Below are 16,867 nucleotides of genomic sequence, written 5' to 3' on the forward strand. Positions count from 1 at the left end.
CTTTCATGGAATTCAGAAAAGGGCAAAAGAAGCGATGGTGCAGTAGTCCTCTTTGCGTCCGTTTTAGAGCTCGAAAGACATGGTTTGGTCTTGTGTGTGGGTGGGTGTATGGAGAGGCTGTTAACTATCCATGGTCACATGGCCACGTCGATGCATAGATAGATCCCCGCTCTCTCGAGTCACGCACACGAGATCATCCTAACACTTCCTCCCATTCGTGCCCCGGCCTCGCAGGTCCCCACTTCCAAGAGGGGTGTGAGGCTGCAGACAAAAAGAAAACCGACAATTCTGACAAGATCAACATCCGAGTTTCAGCAAGATAAAGGAGCTGGAAGATTTGAAGGAAAGAGAAACAGTAGTCAGGCGGTCAATTACGGAGTCGGGTACTGCGACATCGAGCGGACTTGGCGGTCGAAAGGAGATTATCGTGCAAGCCCGGGACGGGATCGGCATCTCGGGCAGTCTCTGCCTTGCGACAGCGCCTCAGTCTCAGGGTTCTCACCGTCGGAGTCAATCTTATTCTCAAATGAGCGACTAGTTCCTGGCTCCGTGTCGGGGAAGAGGGTCTTCGCCGCCTGTCTCTGTACTAGCTTGTCCCAATTTTTGTTCCAGCAGGTGTTCAACGATATTACCGGCGGGGCGGCTGGCCAGGAACAAGCGACCTTTATTGGAATCACTTTTGGCCCAGTGGCTTCCCCACCGGAAGGGATCCAATCGACTCGAAGACCCCCGGCCACGCTAATTGATCCAACTTCGAAGGCTTCTGCCGTGGTTCTAGCGCCAAAGCTAAGACCCGTTGCCCCCCGACGGAATCTTTGGCTCGGGCTGCATGAGAAACGGGGCCAATGCATGGAGATATGTGCGAGCATTCGAATGGTCGGGCACTGTTCCACCGTCCTACCATACTACTGAGTGCGATTGACACGACCTGGATGGTCTTCCAAGGTGCCACGTGTATGGATTGATGGGCCATCGGCCAATTTTCGCGAGCTGAACACAAGAACCAAGTACAATGAGTGGACATGGTGGGGGGAGGGCCCATCCATAGAGGCAATCTGTACTTTCAACCACGTCGAACAAATACTCGACATGACTCCGGCAATGGAACGCGGACCGAGCTCGGCCACTATAGGCATGTACCCTGTAGTGTGAACGTACCGTATGATTATCGCCCATCTCATGCGTCGGAAGTTGGAATACCAAAGGTTACAATGTGGTTTCACGACGCATCAAGCTTGCTCAAATTGAAGTACTCTCTATGTGAAAACGCTTTCCGTCCGGATTGTTCAGGCGACAGAATCGCGGGTTTCAGTACAATTCCGTCGTGGCCAAAAGCCTCGGCTGAGCGGCGAGTCGCCACCCGATGACCTTGCCCCTTGCAGATGGATCCTTGATCGACTACTCATAACCCGCAGTAAAGATGAGCTTGATCTTCGCCTGCATATCAATTTTTAGGTACAAGACGAACGGGAGATTGGATCAAGTGGCGCCAGCGGCATGCCAGTATCACGAGGACCGCACAGTGGGCAGCGGACAGCGGACAGTGACACTCCCGACGCACTCGCAAACCTCTTTCTCTGAAAACGAGTTCTCCAAGGGCTACCGGCGAGGTGGGAATCAGTGGAGTCCCGGCTTCCGACGCTCTTCACAGAAACCATGGATATGGACGACTCCATCATAACGGGATTCGCCGAGCGCATCTTCGACCCGCCCGCTCCTCAAGTAGCATTCAGCTCTAGACTAAATTGAGGAAAAGTCGCACCCTCAAGCATGTCGTCCGAGTATCCGACCATATTGTGGATGCACCTCACGTCTCCCAAGTCTGTGGCTGAAGGTCTTCATGGTCTCGGGGGAGAATCCAAAACTCAATAGAGTTTGCAGTGGAAAGGCATGGGGTGTCAGTGTCAACACCACTTGGCAAGTGGGAAGAGGCCCGAGGGTGCATCATCGGCCCAGCCTCCTTAGTCACTTGGTACGCTCGAGTCATCCAGTTGGGCTTGGCCCCGCGCCTGATTCGCACTAGACTGTTACCGAACGGTATCATACATTACCGGCCTTCATGTAAGTCCCGCCAGCGTTCCCCATGGTGCCCCAAACACATGGCTCGGAGTACATATTTTCAGTATTGGACTCTAGTGCTGTCAACCCATGAGCAACCCAAAGTACCTTGCCCGGGAGCGGGTCACAGCATGCTGTGCGTATTTCACTTAATTGTTTGGAGAAGACTCAAAAGATGGTCATGCCGATAATTAAATCAAGCTCAAAGTTTATGCGTCCGGGTATGATCCTTCCAAATTCCTTCAGATTACGTTGTAGGGCGTCGGAGATGACGTTCTCCGTTGGGGGCACTCGGCGAGCGGTGAGTCGTGGAATCATAGCATCATCCGGTCCCTGAGATCGGCGGCAAGCATATTGGGCAGTGGACGCAACGACAGCTTGGTCTCCGTCCTGCTTGGATCGATGACTTAAATGGATTTCTCCATCCGAGTCTCAATACTTTGTAGACCGGCTCTGGGTCCGCGTCAAGCCACTGACATGAGTAAAGCACAAGGCATGTTGATAAGTGGACGGGGTCAAGTTCACCCTAGGGGACTATTACTGTACCATTGGATACATGCTAGTATGTACTGAAGTTTACAAACAGCTGTCGATTGGGTCATTCCGACGGACTCGAAGGAGTGATGAGTAATCGTGTAAGACTGGGATTGTACGGGGTGTATGCCCAAAAACGTGACGCTGGGTCCCCATGGCATCACGTGTCGTCCATAACACTGTAACGGCGCTAACCCGAAAACGGTAGAGATGCCTCTATCCTAGTCCGACCCGCTGAGACGCGGCCGTCTTCCTTTCCACCTCGAGGATCCTCAATCCATCAGGCAGGAAGAAGAAAAAAAAAACACTCCTCATTGATATTCCAACGTGGTAGACGCGTTGCTGTGATCTAGAAGAAGACAGCGCAAGGTGATCTAAACAGAAGAACCGCCGCGTTCATCGCCACTACTGCACAAGAGCCACTGGCGATTCGCTGGGGCCCAGCACCAGAGTGGGACATCATCCGAGGGTGGACTCCTCGAACCCGCCCAAAACCGCCATCCACCTAAAAGTCCACTTCCATCGAGGGGCACTTACTCGGGAGTTGCTCTCCTGTCGCATTTACTTTCTTACACTTTTTCAACTCCTCACTATTACAGGCGTTCGCGTTTCAACACGGGACTTTTCCCCCCATCAAATCTTATACCCTTCAAGACTCACGCCTCTCTGGCGTGCTTGGGTGTTGCGCAAGACCGATTTGGAAACTAGAGTCTCGGGCAGTTGCCTCAACGTTCTTTTTTTCCCTCTTCCCTAAGACAATACAGTCACAACCCGCTGGGTTCCTGGAGGTTGGCTCTCATTGCGCTCAAAGTGCGCGCAATATAGTGTGGGGAACGACTGGACATAACGACCGAATACCTATCCCCGGCATTTTGCCTTCCATCCTTCACGATGTCAGGCGCTGCTCCTATTGACATCACCACTCGACAGACGACCTCCGTGTCACCACCGGGGCAACAGGCGTCGAACCTCACATCGGCACTCCAAAGGGCTGGTAACGGTGAGCGCACGGGTAGCATATCACTGCATCCTGGTAGCGGACTGGGGGTGTTCAAGGCCCCCCCACCACGCAAGGATTCGATCACCAATGCTACCGCACAATGGGGAAATGGAACGAAGCCCATCTCGATGTCAGGATCAGGCCGCGACAAGGGCCGGCGAGAGTCTCTCGCAGGGAGCTTGGTGGGGGGCATGAGCTGGGGTGGTGTGTCGGTGGGAAGCTGGATCCGTGATGAGTGAGTGGCTGCACATCCCATGAGATCAGGCCTGAAGTCGAGATCGATAGGTCCACGAGGCCCTCGGAGATCAGAGGAGGATTCTTTTCCTGGTCTCCTTCTCCGGATCCTTGTACACAGCGGCATCGTTCCACAGCGTTCGATAACTGACCAAGCAAATCTTTCCGTAGTATCATCATGACCGGCACCTCTCCATTCACCTTCCAGTCGCCTTCATTCCACTCTTCCTCATATCTCCCGAAGTTGGAGGCTAACTTCATGCGGGATTTCTCTTGCTGTGGTGTGACATTGCCGACTCTCCATGACCTGCTCCAGCATTACGAGGAGGCCCACGCGACCAAGTCACCCAACCAAGGGCATCGGCCGAGCCAAGAAAATCGCGCCGCGATCGCAGCAGCAATGGCACAGCAACAAGGGCAACCGCATGGAAACCAAGGACGTGGCATCTCGCAGGACCGCACTCTCGATATGCAGCGAAAAATGGGCCACACACCATCTGCGTTACAACACGTTGACCTCGACACGATGGATGATATGGAATTAGACGACCCAATGGGCGATGCTGATGCTGCCACCTCGCAGTTGTTCTCCACTCAGCTACGCGACGCTGGACAAGGTGGATACGGCAACCCCAACCAAGGCCCTCAGCTGAATTTGGGCATGCTCCCTAGCCACCAGGGCTTCAATAGCCCGTCCCAGCCCGGTACTCCCGTGGGCTCTTCACGTCCGCTGTCCCTCTCGAACAATCCCACCGTGTCTTCTGTCAACACACCGACACTCATGGCCAACCCACTTCAAACCTCTCAATTCCGGAATACGCCCGATTCCTCCGGGCCGGGAACGCCTGCTGAAATCGACGAGAACGTCGTTGGGGGCTTCGGTGACCTCAACATGCAACCAAACATGATGGGACAGAACCAAGCTCACTACGGACGCTACCCGGGCAATAATGACATGGTTGATCTGTGCATCGATGAGCCAGCTAAGCGGCTTTTCAGCCCCAGTGGAGGCATGGGAACACCAAATGCACACTTTAAGCTCAGCGGAGCTCAGTACGGTCCAAACAGCGACATTGCGCGACGGATCAGGGAACAGCAGCTTCTGGCTGGTGTGCCCGACACCACATCGATCCTTCCCAACGAGGAGCCCAAGCCCTTCCGCTGTCCCGTCATTGGGTGCGAAAAGGCGTATAAGAATCAGAACGGTCTGAAATATCACAAGGCGGTAAGTATCTGCAACCTCAATCTCGAGCCGAGACCAGTATTCTAACGTATTGGGGTATTCTCTTTAGCACGGCCATAATAATCAACAGCTACATGATAACGCCGACGGAACCTTTTCTATCGTCAATCCGGAAACGTCGACGCCTTACCCGGGCACTCTCGGCATGGAGAAAGAGAAGCCATATCGTTGTGAAGTGTGTGGCAAACGCTACAAGAATCTCAACGGCCTCAAATACCACAAGTCGCATTCGCCGCCTTGCAATCCTGATTTCCAGCTTGCCGCAGGCCGCAATTTGAATCTCGGTGGGGGTGTCATGCAGGGACAAAACATCAACGTGGCAGGAGCTGGCTTGCCCGGCATTGGCGAAGAAGGCCTTCTATAAGAGTGCAGATCAGATGGACAGTGAACAAGCTCGGGAAATGTGTGCCTGCTGCTCGTCCGTATATATAATTCTCAGGGATCACCTGGACGATCACTCAAGAGGTGTTTTCTCTTCTCTCTCTTTCCTATTCTTGTCTTGGGAAAAAGCCCTTTTCCAAACACGACGTCATGATTTGGTTCGGTGACTTTTGGAGTTTTTGTTTTCTTTTTCTGTGTCTCTGGCTTCTGTCTTCTTTTCTTGGACATGGGGTTACGTATCCTTTGATTTCGGTCTGGCTACCCTGATACACTGGATGACTTTGAGAATTCATGCAGCAGTTTATCGATCTACGGCAGAGGCGCCCTCCGGACTTGCATCTTAGCGAGATTCTTCTTGCTGATCGAGGTTTTTATCCGCCCCTTACTTCAACAGCGCTGATCTCCACAAAATAAGATCGCCATCTATTTTGCTTGTATGCTGTGATAAGCGACCTGGCTCCACCTGCAAGTCTCTCCTCTGCCATTCTGTTCGGTTGGAATCGCACCGAGCAACCCATGGCAAAAGGCGTTGACATACACGGGGTTTTTTTTTTCATTTTTACCCATTCGAGCTCTCCTGTGATTTGCCTCTTGTTTTGCGTTCTATGCACCGGTTAGGTGGCTTGTTGATTTTACGCGATTGATTTCCATAAATCAGGTCATGTTGATGACCGAGTTACTTCCCCTGTCCCACTTTGGATTCATTCGAGGGCTGGCGTCGATATTCCTTCCCGCCTGCCTTCCCTTCTTTCCCTTCCTTTCGCCTTCAGATTCACTCACGATTCCGATGATACCTTTTTGACTTGACGTCAAAGACCACCCGATCAAGCTTGTGGGCCGTGCTACGAACCAGCTCTTGGCATCCTTTGCTGGTATCTAGCAAACAAAGCCCCCGAGACCGGTCCCTGCACACTTCAATATCCTCCAGCGTTGTGTGGTTGGCTTGGAAGAGCTCGTTGGAATCTCGAACTGGAACTCGGACTGACACACCGGATTTATAAAAAAGTACGGCTCGCCTGGCGTCCAGATGATGTATATATGAGATTTGATATAAACCTTGGCTTTTCAAGCTCTGTTTCCATTCTCTTCCCCAGCCGCCACCTATGGGCTGGCTTTGATAATTTTCAGTAACTGCCAACTGCTGATCATCGCGGTGAATGCCTGCTAGTACGTAGTTGGTGGAAGACGGCCATTTACTTTTTTTTGGGAGAATAGAACTTATGCAACCTTGAATTGTTTGAGTTTCTTGAGAGACAGGAAGTCTTCCTTGTCCGATGATGAACATTATGGAAACACGGCAATTTGCACGAATTGGATGAACAGATATATAAGTTCCATCCCTACCCAAAACACGTTTCGAGAGGAGCATCCAGACTGGAGTTGAAGGCTGACTGATGAACCAAGATGGACGGCCTAATATTGCAGAACCCCAAGGTCGACTTCACAAGAGGCGGTTGAACGGTCTAGTTTGGGTGAAGATCGAGAAAAAAGCGGAGAATAACCAAATTTGAATGAGAATTCATGAGGAGATATCAAAGGCCAGAAGGATTCGCTTGCATCAATCAATCCACCAACCCTTGGAAGAATATTGAAGGAGAAGGAGGGCAGAAGAACATTGGGAGGAGGGTTTCATGAAATAGTACCATAGGCACAGCAGAGACAGAACAGCCAACAAAAAAGGTATTACGAATTGACGGCGGGATGAAGACGTAGAAGTCAAGGTAGACTTTTGAAATAACGCGAGGTCGGGGAAGGCGGCGAATGAATCAATCACCACTCAAATTCACCTTGACCCTTGTGGAAAACGTATCTGTAGTTCTGAATTAGCGGGCTGGAGACACTCCACAGCTAAAAACTCGCCAGGCAGGACAAAACTCACTCTTTACCGCCAGTGGTCAAGATCCCGTCCTTCAAAGTGCACTTCCACTTGTTCTTGACACGTTGGACCTTGTCATATGTGCACAGCATGACCTGACCCTCGGCCTCGTCGGCCTCTGCCTCGTGATCAACAAGGTCGTCAGGATCGTCCAGGTCTGAGTTGATCGCGTCTTCGTCTTCCTCCTCCTTGACGTCGTCGTCCGGGCCGTCAAACTGTCCATGTGCTGGGGGGGGAGATGATGTTGACTGCGACTCGTCGGTCCGAAGCAAGGGAGCAATCAAAGCTGAGCGACGAGCCTTGGTAGCAGATGACTCTTGTTCCGACAGGGGGCGGAGCAAGCCGCCACCTTCCAGCCCGCTCATCTGATGCTTGATGTACTCACGCAGGAGATGATCTCCCTGGCCGTTCTGAGCGGCTTCCCGACGGCGGGCAACTTCCGCCTTCCAGTCCGATAAAGCATCACCAGCGCCGTCGGTCTGGCCGGATCCGAGCGAAGGCTGATTCGACTCTTGTTTGACCTGGGGCGCATGGCCGTTTGAGGAATAATGCTGCTGCGGGTATTGCTGTTGCCCAGCCGGTTGAGACTGGAGTTGGCTGACAGATGTGGCCGCTGAGGCACCGAAACGCTGCGTCAGCTGCGCGGCGGCGCGGTCCCGGGCCATTTGCGGATTGGGCGTTGTGGTCGCAGGCATGTTGGGGTGCATGGGCGGCATGGAAGACATTCCGCCCGTGCCCGGCTCGGTCTTAATTCTTGGCGCAGTCATAGGCGCAGTCGCAACAGGCGCGGCAGGATTGGAATGGGCGGCAGGCACTGGGCCTGGCATTGGAGCTTGCTGAGGCATAGAAACGGGCGGAGGGACATGCTGGTGTTGCTGAGGTTGCTGGTGCGGCTGATGTTGCTGGGGTTGCTGGTGTGGCTGATATTGCTGGGGTTGCTGGGGTTGCTGAGGTTGCTGAGGGTGCTGATGCTGCTGATGCTGCTGATGCTGCTGATGCTGCTGGTGTTGCTGGTGTTGCTGGTGCTGCTGGGGTGGTGGTGGACGAGGAGCATTGGATGGAACAGTGGCCTGAGGAGGCAGAGGAGCCTGGGCGACTGGCTGGACTGGAGGGTCCCATGGGAAATGAGCCACATTGACCGAAGAGAGTTTCTTCTGCCAGGTCTAAAAGAAGAGGGAAACGACGAGCATTAGTGCTGTGTTGGAAGAGAGGCAAGTATAGCGAGTAGAGGGAATATAGCAATGGGTGGGATGGCCCTGAAGTATGGGGAGACCATTCGACGAATGATGGCCGAGTGGGCTAAACCCGTCTGGGGCGGGAAGCGGCGGCGGCATATAAAGGGGAGTCTCATAAACCGACTCCCTCCCCTCCTGGGCATCGCCTCCCGCACTCATCTCGGGATCCCCCCCGCTTTGAGGCTGACCCTCCCCAGACTTCAAGTGACCAGGGGCTCAAACGTATGGCGAGATGAAAACCAGGGGGAAAAAGAAAAAGAGAAGACAAGAGGGTTTTCACTGACCTCACGCAAATCCAGCAATGTCTTCTGGTCAACGCCGCTTTCCTCAAAGTCGACCTGGGAGTTCTCGCAGACGTCCTTGATCACCTTCTCGAACACCGCACCCTGTCCCGACAAACAGTCAACATCTCGATGCAATCGTGGCGCAGTGGTCGATGATCACCAGTGCTTCTGTGCCGCGAGACATTGTAGTGACCAGGCAGGCGATTGTCATGTCGTTACAAAGGGAGTGGGTAGGATGTCACGAGGGTCACTTACCACTTGTTGATTCGACATGTTGACACTAGAAGAGGGCAGCCGACAAGCTGGCAACGACTATGCTCAATATTGAGAGTGGCTGGGAAAAAGTCAAGGAGAATGATTCCAGGATGTGGCCGAGGGCGTGTACTATTCAATGTTCAACTGTGTTTGAGGAGAGGGCCGTCCGTCGCAACGGTGTTCCCGCTGGAGCAATGGTGGATCACGCCTCTCGGAGTACAGTGTAGCCACCGGCAGCCTTTGTGATCGCAGATGATGCTTGTAGGAAATGGGCAACGAATGTAGAGTGGAATTCGAGCAGGGAGTCCCCAAAATGGCAAACTGTAGGGTGGAGCGGGCTGGATAGGCTGGCCGATGAGTTGGGGAAGGTGAAGGTTAGTCCAGGGCAGTCGAAAAGCGACTCCAACGCCGCGGTGCTTAGTCATGCCCGGCAATCGGGACCAGCCCAGTGCCAACCTCTTCCAACTAGTAGATTCGCCTCACCTCCCAACTTCCACCTTAGCCAAGTACTGAGGTGATAGGTACCTAGAGACTCAGGTAGCACATGATTGATGAGATTGTCTTAACAGAGGGCGTCCTTGTCTCATTGCACTCAAAGGCCACCGAGACACGAGCTGGACTCGTTTTCTGTGCATGGCACCCAGTCAGACGCGAGGAATACTGACTTTGAGCGACTCGCCTCACAATTCATTCGGGCCAATCTATGAACGTATGGAAGTCTCCTTGACAAGACAATTGTGTTCATCTCAAGAATCCGAAGGACTATCTACCAGCTACCCGACAATTGAAGAGGATGAGCCGAATTTTTTTCCCTCGAGCGGCATGTAATGAGTAAATGCAATAACAATGGGCTATTCAATCTGATGGTGCAAGAATCATACTGCTAAACTCCAAAGGCTCCTTCTCCCCCCGCATCTGACCGTGAAGTAATGTCCTACAAAGCGCCCGCATTCAAACCAAACCCCTCTCTCCAACTCCAAAATACCCGCAAGTAAAACATGGAAATGTGGGTATGAACAATGTATGGACAGAAGAAACAAGAAAAAAGAAATAAAGACAAGAAGACGTGACAGTGGCGGCGTGGCTCACGGCTCAGCGGATGGTCATGGACTTTGTGAGCTGAGCCTTGCTACCAACGCCACCCTCGCGAGAAGACGAGGCGCTGCTACCCGGCTTGCGCTCAAAGACCTTCCAGAACTTCAGGCTTTCGTCGGCAGCCGCGGTGGCCAACATTTGGCCGTCAGGACTCAGGCTGCTGTGAAGAACACGAGTCTCGTGGGCAGGGATCTCAACGTTGCGCACCAGGGTCGGATAGCTCCAGATACTGAGCGAATTGTCTGGGAATCCGCTTGAGCTGACAATCTCACGGTAGTGGTTGCTCCACCGGAGACTGGTGACCTGTGATCCGGTATCGATGCTGTTTGTGCGAGCACCGGTGGTGGTGTTCCAGAAGTGAATGTGACGATCGTACGATCCACCACCAGTCGCGAGCAGGTTTAGCTGCCATGGGCACCAACTGAGAGCCTTGACGGCAGCACGGTGGTTGGTCTTGGTGAACTTGGGCGCACTCAGCGAGCGAGCATCCCAAATATTGACGAGGTTGTCATTACCGCCCGTCGCAAGCTGAGCACCATCGGAGCGCCACTCGAGACCGCAGACTTCGGAGGTGTGGGATACGAGCTCGGCCACCTTGTGATCGGCGATGCGAACATCGTGGTTGAAAACGAGACCGCTGCGTGCTCCTGTGGACAGCAAGTGCTTGGACCAGCCCATCACACCGACGCGGGAATCGTGGCCGTACATGCTGCGAAGCTTCGTGCCCTCTTCAACATCCCAAATCTGCACCTCACCAGTTCCCAACCCAACTCCAACGTAAGCACCATCGCCACTCCACTTGACGCTGCTAATGTAGGTATCAGGCGCCGACTCCAAGAGGCAGCTGACAGTGCCAGACTCGGCCGACCAGACATAGACGTTGCGCTCCAGACCGATGGCGACCTGGTTTCCAGAGCTCCAATCCAGCAAGTTAAGATAGTAGTCATCCAAAAGACCGGGTGCGTCCAGAACACGCTCAGGAGCAGTCTGCACTCGTCGTCGGAATTGAGCGCCTTGAGACTTGGCAGATCGAAGGGGCCGGTTGTACTGAGCCCGGAGGTCGATGGGCTTAGATGACTCTGGCGGCGCAGGCTTGAATGCGAGAATGCGGGTGTTCAGATTTACACCACAAGCATCGGCCAGGGACGACTCGTAGGCAACGGCATCGGGAGCTGGACGGGTGTAGCTTGGCTGTTCAGAGTCGTCCAGCCCCAGATTGTCCAGGGCTGCCGTCAATTCATCCTCAACGCCACGTCCGCTGATATCGAATGCACTGGCTGCAGAGGCAAGAACAGTCGAACCCTCGCTCCCACTTGTTTTGGGACGTTGGGACTCATTGGGTTTCGCAGCGCCGCTAGTCACAAGACCTTCACTGGCTGAGCGATTGGGGATAAAGCGGTCACCGGCATTGTGTGGGATTCGAACAGTCGTCTTGCTCGGACGAGCCCGAGTCGGCACCTCTCGTCGCGGGCGTTCTTTTACAGGGGTCTGCCCGGTCGACGACGGACCTGTGCCGGTGAGAGACCAGTCAGACACCCCGAGTTGCAGATGCTTTGGTGAATGCCGAGTGCGTGCAATATTGGACTTGGGAGAATCACGGTGCGTTCGTGAAGTCTTGGTGACAGAGGACTTTGCAACGGCGGGTTTTGTCGCTGCGGGCTTTGCGGCTGCCGTTTTTGGCACGGATATTTTAGGGATAGAGGGCTTGGCAAGCGATGACCTGGTGACTGAGGGCTTCGAGGTGGTAGTTTTATTGCTGGATGACTTGGCAAAATATGAGGACAGGTTTCCACCATAAACCGATTTGGGCTTCTCGTAGCCTGCGTCGGCCTTTTGTGGAGTAAATGGGGACGACTCGTCGGATGCCCTTGGAGTCACTCGTGTGTTAGGTGATGGAGTCAATGGCATACGACCACCAGCTGTTTTGGAGGAGAAGATCCCAGGATGGGTCTTCACTGGCGTTGAGACCGAAGCAGTGGCCATGACTGAGACTGTGCAAACTTTCACCTCGTGAGGGATAATCAAATACACTCGGTCACAGGCGTACCGAGCCACGAATGATAGTCAAATGCAGAATGCAGAAAACAATGCAGAATGAGAATATGGAGCAGAAGATAGAGTGTGGGTAATCTTGCAGATAGAGTATGGGTGGTAGGAAAGGAAGAATGACCCTAAGGATGGAATAAATAATATTCTACATGCGGACTAAGGGGACCCTTGCTGGGGCAACCGTTGGCCAAGGTACACGCATGTACCAGTCCCGTTTGGGACTAGCCCCATTTTGCACATGACACAGCGGCAACTGGCGAACTTCCGAAACCTCGCCTTGTCGGAAAACATTTCAGGAGAGCTCGGCGTCCCGAGCGGTCTTCTGTACCATGACCCCTCGAGATCGGCATTGACTTGTCAGGGTGCAAATCATCTCCGCCAAGTGAGGGCTTGAAGTATCATTTGAAGACAGCTGGTTGAGCCCAAGGCCTTCTCTTTACCACACCCGCTTGTTCTCCCGCTCAACCTGTTGATTTCTTTGTCTCATGGCCGATTCCGACCACCGTCCCCCACTCATCTACCGTTCTGTTCCACCTGGGACCCACTCTCTCCCTCGACTTCCGTCATCATATGCTGAAAGTCCGAGCCTCTTTGAATCCAACAGTGACCTACTCCCGTAACCAGTATTATTTTCTCAATGCAATCACGGGATACATATGTGATGCCAGCAAGTCCTGCCAGTGGGCAGCTGGCCACTGCTGCGGCAGACTCAGTCCCTGCAGTGAAAAAGGCACAGGGCCGTGTGCCGGCATGCTTGGTCAATGCTTCATTAACGTACTGCGACAATGATACTATCTATGCCTTTGGCGGCTTCGACCAGTACACTGATGAAGGTGAGTACTGTCTATCGCCTTGTTTGAACAGATCATTCCTCACCTTTGGTGTACCAGCAACTTTCCAAGTTGGAACACTAACATGACAATCGCCACTTAGTGTACAACCACGTGCTCCGACTTGACTTGAACACTTTGAAATGGGAATTGGTCAATAATTACGGTGATATTCCGGGTGTTCGCATGGGTATATAAACTTCCCCCCTTTGTTTAAAATACTTGCAGACAGCTTAAGAAAGGACCTTTGACGCTAATTCTGCTATTTTGCTTTGCTCTAGGGCACACCGCTAGCCTCTACCAGGGGGACAAGCTGATCATCTTTGGAGGCGAAAACGAACATCGCGAGTATCTCTCCGACATCATCATTCTTGATCTCAAGACCTTCCACTGGACTTTGCCTCAAATCTCGGGTGTAGTCCCGCGGGGCCGAGCGCGCCACGCTGCTGTCATTCATGACCACAAATTATTTATTTCGGGAGGCGTCACGGGTGAGAACAGTGTGATCCTCGATGATTTGAGCTATTTGGACTTGCAAACCTGGACCTGGTCGCGAACATGGAGTTTCACCGCTCGGTACGATCACACTGCTTGGGTTTGGGGCAACCGACTTTGGATTTTTGGAGGACTGGATCCAAACATGGAACGTACATCGGACATCTGGTGGCTTGATCTCAAGGGTTCACCTTCTTTGACTGGAATGAAGTCCGCCTCAGGTACTGTGCGTCTCCCAAATATGTACTCGCCCTCTACTCATCTCTCAGACCTGGTATCCAGCCCAGCTTCACAGCAGCTTTCACCTCGCTCGGGCGTGTATCCGGCCAACTCCGCCAGTATTCAAGTGCGCAATCTCAGTCGTCGCAAACCCCTCGCCCCAGGCGCAATCTCCTCTATGCGATTCGTTGCCGGGCCCAACGTGCCTCAACAATCCTCCGGGACACAGTTCCAGTCATTCACCTCGGGAGCTTTGCTGAACTTTATCACGCCTTCCGAAACTGTGCGGTCGCAGGACTGTAGCCTCTCCGCGCTGGATCTCAACTCTTTGCGCTGGCAGCGGCTGGCTGACGGACCGGAAATCTTCCGGCCTGGCTTCCGCTGGCATTATTGTACCGTCAACCAAACAGGGACAAAAGCCTGGTTGCTGGGATGTAGCCTCGACCTGGCCAATGCGCCAGGGGCTGTCGATGAGAATCACATGAGTCAAATTCTGGCTATCGATTTGGAGAGATATGGCATCCTCGGTAATACTCTCTCCGCCGACGCTCCCCTGCAGGGTGTCTCGTGGCCAGATGACCGACCAGGGCAGTCGCCCGTGTCGAGCCTTGGGGCTGACCTTGCTACTGTCTTTGACCAATCCCCTGAGTCGGGCAGCGGTGCGGACTTTGTCATCACCGCGATACGTGACGATCATGACGCCTCCGTCTCAGATGACCCGGGGAACAGTCCGGCCGGTGCCCCCGCTCATGCCCAGTGCACCTTTGTGGAGCCAACGGCTGCCACATCGGACCCAATCCATGTGCACAAGATCATCCTCCAACTACGGTGGCCGCATTTCAAGCGCCTATATGCCGCCCAGATGGCCGAGTATCATACGAAGAGGATGCACATCCCTGAGCCCTACTCCGCGGTGCGAGCCTTTTTGTATTATCTCTACACCGATAGCATTGCGGGACATCCCGAGTACTGCTCGAGTGTGGCCGACGTGGCGGGCATGTTAGTCATGGCCAACCTCTATGACATGCCTAAACTCCGTCTGCTCTGTGTCAATCGGCTGAGCTCTGAGTTGGATGTGGAGAACGCCGCCATCGTATGGGAACGAGCTGGTCGGACAAATGAGCATTGGCTGATGCGCCGTGCGGCACAATTCTGCCTGACACACTGGGGTCGCATTGTCCGGACGGATGGGTTCAAATCTCTGAGCCATGAGAGCTTGATCCGACTCTGCGAAGTGGTCGATACCGAGGGACGTATCGTGGCGGGACCTGATCTGGAGATGGTCGGCGCGTTTGGGGCGGATACCCACTATGACCGGGACTCCAGGCCTGCCCACAACCGGTTAGCTTCCGGCGTGAGCTTAGATGATGAATCCGAAGATGAAGACATGATCCTCTCATGAGCAGAACGAATTCGACACGCATCATCTTCCGGCGTTTTTTTGTTTTTTTTGTTTTTTTCCCTTTCAATTTGTTTTTTGATCTGTGTTCAAGGCCCGCTTGTGCTCGCAGGGATGTGGGGGGAAAGGGGGTTCTTGTGGGCTTGGCACGGGCTTGATTGAGTGATTTTGGAGCATATTTGTATGGGAGTTTCTCTCCCTGACAGGGTTCACTGTCCACCATGTCATGATCTATTTCTCTTTTTTTTTCTCTCCCCCCCCCCTCCCTACGGACAGGAAGCGTTTGTGTTTCAAAAAGAAATCCCATGTGGCGTCAGCATTACTGACCTGCAGTACCAAATATACATGCCTAGTCAACCAGTGGCCAGTGGACAAAGTGGACACAAGATAGTAGACAGCTTGACGTTACTCGACAGGTAGACACTAGATGCTGGGCCAGTGGACGCCAGACACTGAATCATCACATACATCCGCGGCGGACTCGGTGGTCGACATGCAGAAAGACCACCTTAGCTTCATGAGCTTCTCCATCACCGCCCCACCCGTGGAGCTGCTCTAAGCGTCCTCGACGAAGGGGCATCTCCCATTTTGACTCGATGCGCACCCTTTGACAAGGCCGAATGCCTGTCCGATCTGGATACTGCACAGGAGGATGCAGGCAGCCTCAAAGTGATACCTTTCTACTTCTCTACCCAGCTATGTTAGAAATTCTCTCATCTCCTTGCCCTTTGTGGTAGGTAGCTCGAATGGCCGATGGTCTGCGGCCCGTCTAACCGGTGGTGCCTCATGTAGGTCTCCGTTGTGCTGAGGAAACCTTGTTGGATCTGAGCCCTTGCTGTCCTCATCTGGATTGATGCCTTCCTTTCTTCTGCTATCATCATAGTTAGGTAGGTAGCCTAAGTTCATGTCCTTCGAACGGGGCTGAGTAAGCTACTGGTAGCCTGGTGCCGCCTGAGTGGCCGACTCTATCGTGAAGCCACCGAGCTCAGGACCAACCCGAGAGCTCCCCCCCAGGGTCAACAATAATGTGCTGTCTGAGCCCAGGTTCATCGCCTATGTCGAGTCTGTCGAGGCGTTGCACTAGATGTGCTCCATGAGCCATATGGATTATTGATGGACCCTCGGTATACATCCCCTAATCTGTGTGAAACCTAGGGTCATCCCGAAGTAGTCAGTTAAGTTTGAGCCTATCTTGGTATTTCTTTCTTTCTTTTTTTCTTTTTGATTTTGATTTTCGTGAATTTTTTTTTCTTATTATTTCATAATCCATTCTCGACTTTCAGCTTGTCATCCATCACAGAACTTCGGGTGCTCTTCCGCACATGACTCGACATCTCGCTCGGGCCAGAGAGTCTCCACACTAAGACCGTTTTCAGAGCCCCGGGATCCCGGTTCCACTCACCCACGCTCTGGGAGCGGGATCTGCTCCGGCAGGCGGAGATAGTTCCTATCGCGATAAGGAAGCTCTCGGCTGCCAGGCTCGCCTTTCCTTCCGGACCACTCTGCCACCAACACCCAAAAAAAAAGTCTCAGTGGTGCATAAATATCAATCGTGTGGCTTCCAATGGTTTCTCGGTTCAGCTCTGCGTCGCACCTGTGCGCTCTCCATCGACTCTTTTCACCGTCGAGGTTTGCTCCGTCAATTGCTTGAACTACGTCCCCCCTGACCCTCTTCTCCCC

The 16,867-nt window shown here is 53.3% G+C and overlaps 6 protein-coding genes across 6 annotated transcripts; 2 read left to right on the forward strand and 4 right to left on the reverse strand.

Annotated features, from left to right (window-relative positions):
- Positions 1 to 422: 422 nt before the first annotated feature.
- Positions 423 to 869, reverse strand: POX_c04013 (uncharacterized protein; the record flags this gene model as incomplete). The annotated part of the gene is made up of 1 exon (XM_050112898.1): positions 423 to 869. One exon carries the CDS (start codon positions 867 to 869, stop codon positions 423 to 425), a length of 447 nt encoding a protein of 148 aa, XP_049970454.1.
- Positions 870 to 3,483: 2,614 nt separating this feature from the next.
- On the forward strand, positions 3,484 to 5,433 carry POX_c04014 (uncharacterized protein; the record flags this gene model as incomplete). Its single annotated transcript, XM_050112899.1, has 3 exons — positions 3,484 to 3,827; positions 3,998 to 5,051; positions 5,119 to 5,433. 3 exons carry the CDS (start codon positions 3,484 to 3,486, stop codon positions 5,431 to 5,433), a joined length of 1,713 nt encoding a protein of 570 aa, XP_049970455.1.
- A 789-nt stretch (positions 5,434 to 6,222) lies between these two features.
- On the reverse strand, positions 6,223 to 6,735 carry POX_c04015 (uncharacterized protein; the record flags this gene model as incomplete). The annotated part of the gene is made up of 1 exon (XM_050112900.1): positions 6,223 to 6,735. One exon carries the CDS (start codon positions 6,733 to 6,735, stop codon positions 6,223 to 6,225), a length of 513 nt encoding a protein of 170 aa, XP_049970456.1.
- A 485-nt stretch (positions 6,736 to 7,220) lies between these two features.
- On the reverse strand, positions 7,221 to 9,118 carry POX_c04016 (uncharacterized protein; the record flags this gene model as incomplete). The annotated part of the gene is made up of 4 exons (XM_050112901.1): positions 7,221 to 7,260; positions 7,330 to 8,489; positions 8,846 to 8,947; positions 9,101 to 9,118. The coding sequence occupies 4 exons, from the start codon at positions 9,116 to 9,118 to the stop codon at positions 7,221 to 7,223; spliced, it is 1,320 nt and encodes a 439-aa protein (XP_049970457.1).
- Positions 9,119 to 10,192: 1,074 nt separating this feature from the next.
- POX_c04017 (WD repeat-containing protein slp1) lies at positions 10,193 to 12,178 on the reverse strand (the record flags this gene model as incomplete). The annotated part of the gene is made up of 1 exon (XM_050112902.1): positions 10,193 to 12,178. The coding sequence occupies one exon, from the start codon at positions 12,176 to 12,178 to the stop codon at positions 10,193 to 10,195; it is 1,986 nt and encodes a 661-aa protein (XP_049970458.1).
- Positions 12,179 to 12,881: 703 nt separating this feature from the next.
- Positions 12,882 to 15,190, forward strand: POX_c04018 (uncharacterized protein; the record flags this gene model as incomplete). Its single annotated transcript, XM_050112903.1, has 3 exons — positions 12,882 to 13,077; positions 13,178 to 13,264; positions 13,356 to 15,190. 3 exons carry the CDS (start codon positions 12,882 to 12,884, stop codon positions 15,188 to 15,190), a joined length of 2,118 nt encoding a protein of 705 aa, XP_049970459.1.
- Between the last annotated feature and the right edge of the window lie 1,677 nt (positions 15,191 to 16,867).

This window comes from Penicillium oxalicum, chromosome III (genome assembly GCF_001723175.1).
Source record: "Penicillium oxalicum strain HP7-1 chromosome III, whole genome shotgun sequence".
Taxonomy (NCBI): domain Eukaryota; kingdom Fungi; phylum Ascomycota; class Eurotiomycetes; order Eurotiales; family Aspergillaceae; genus Penicillium; species Penicillium oxalicum.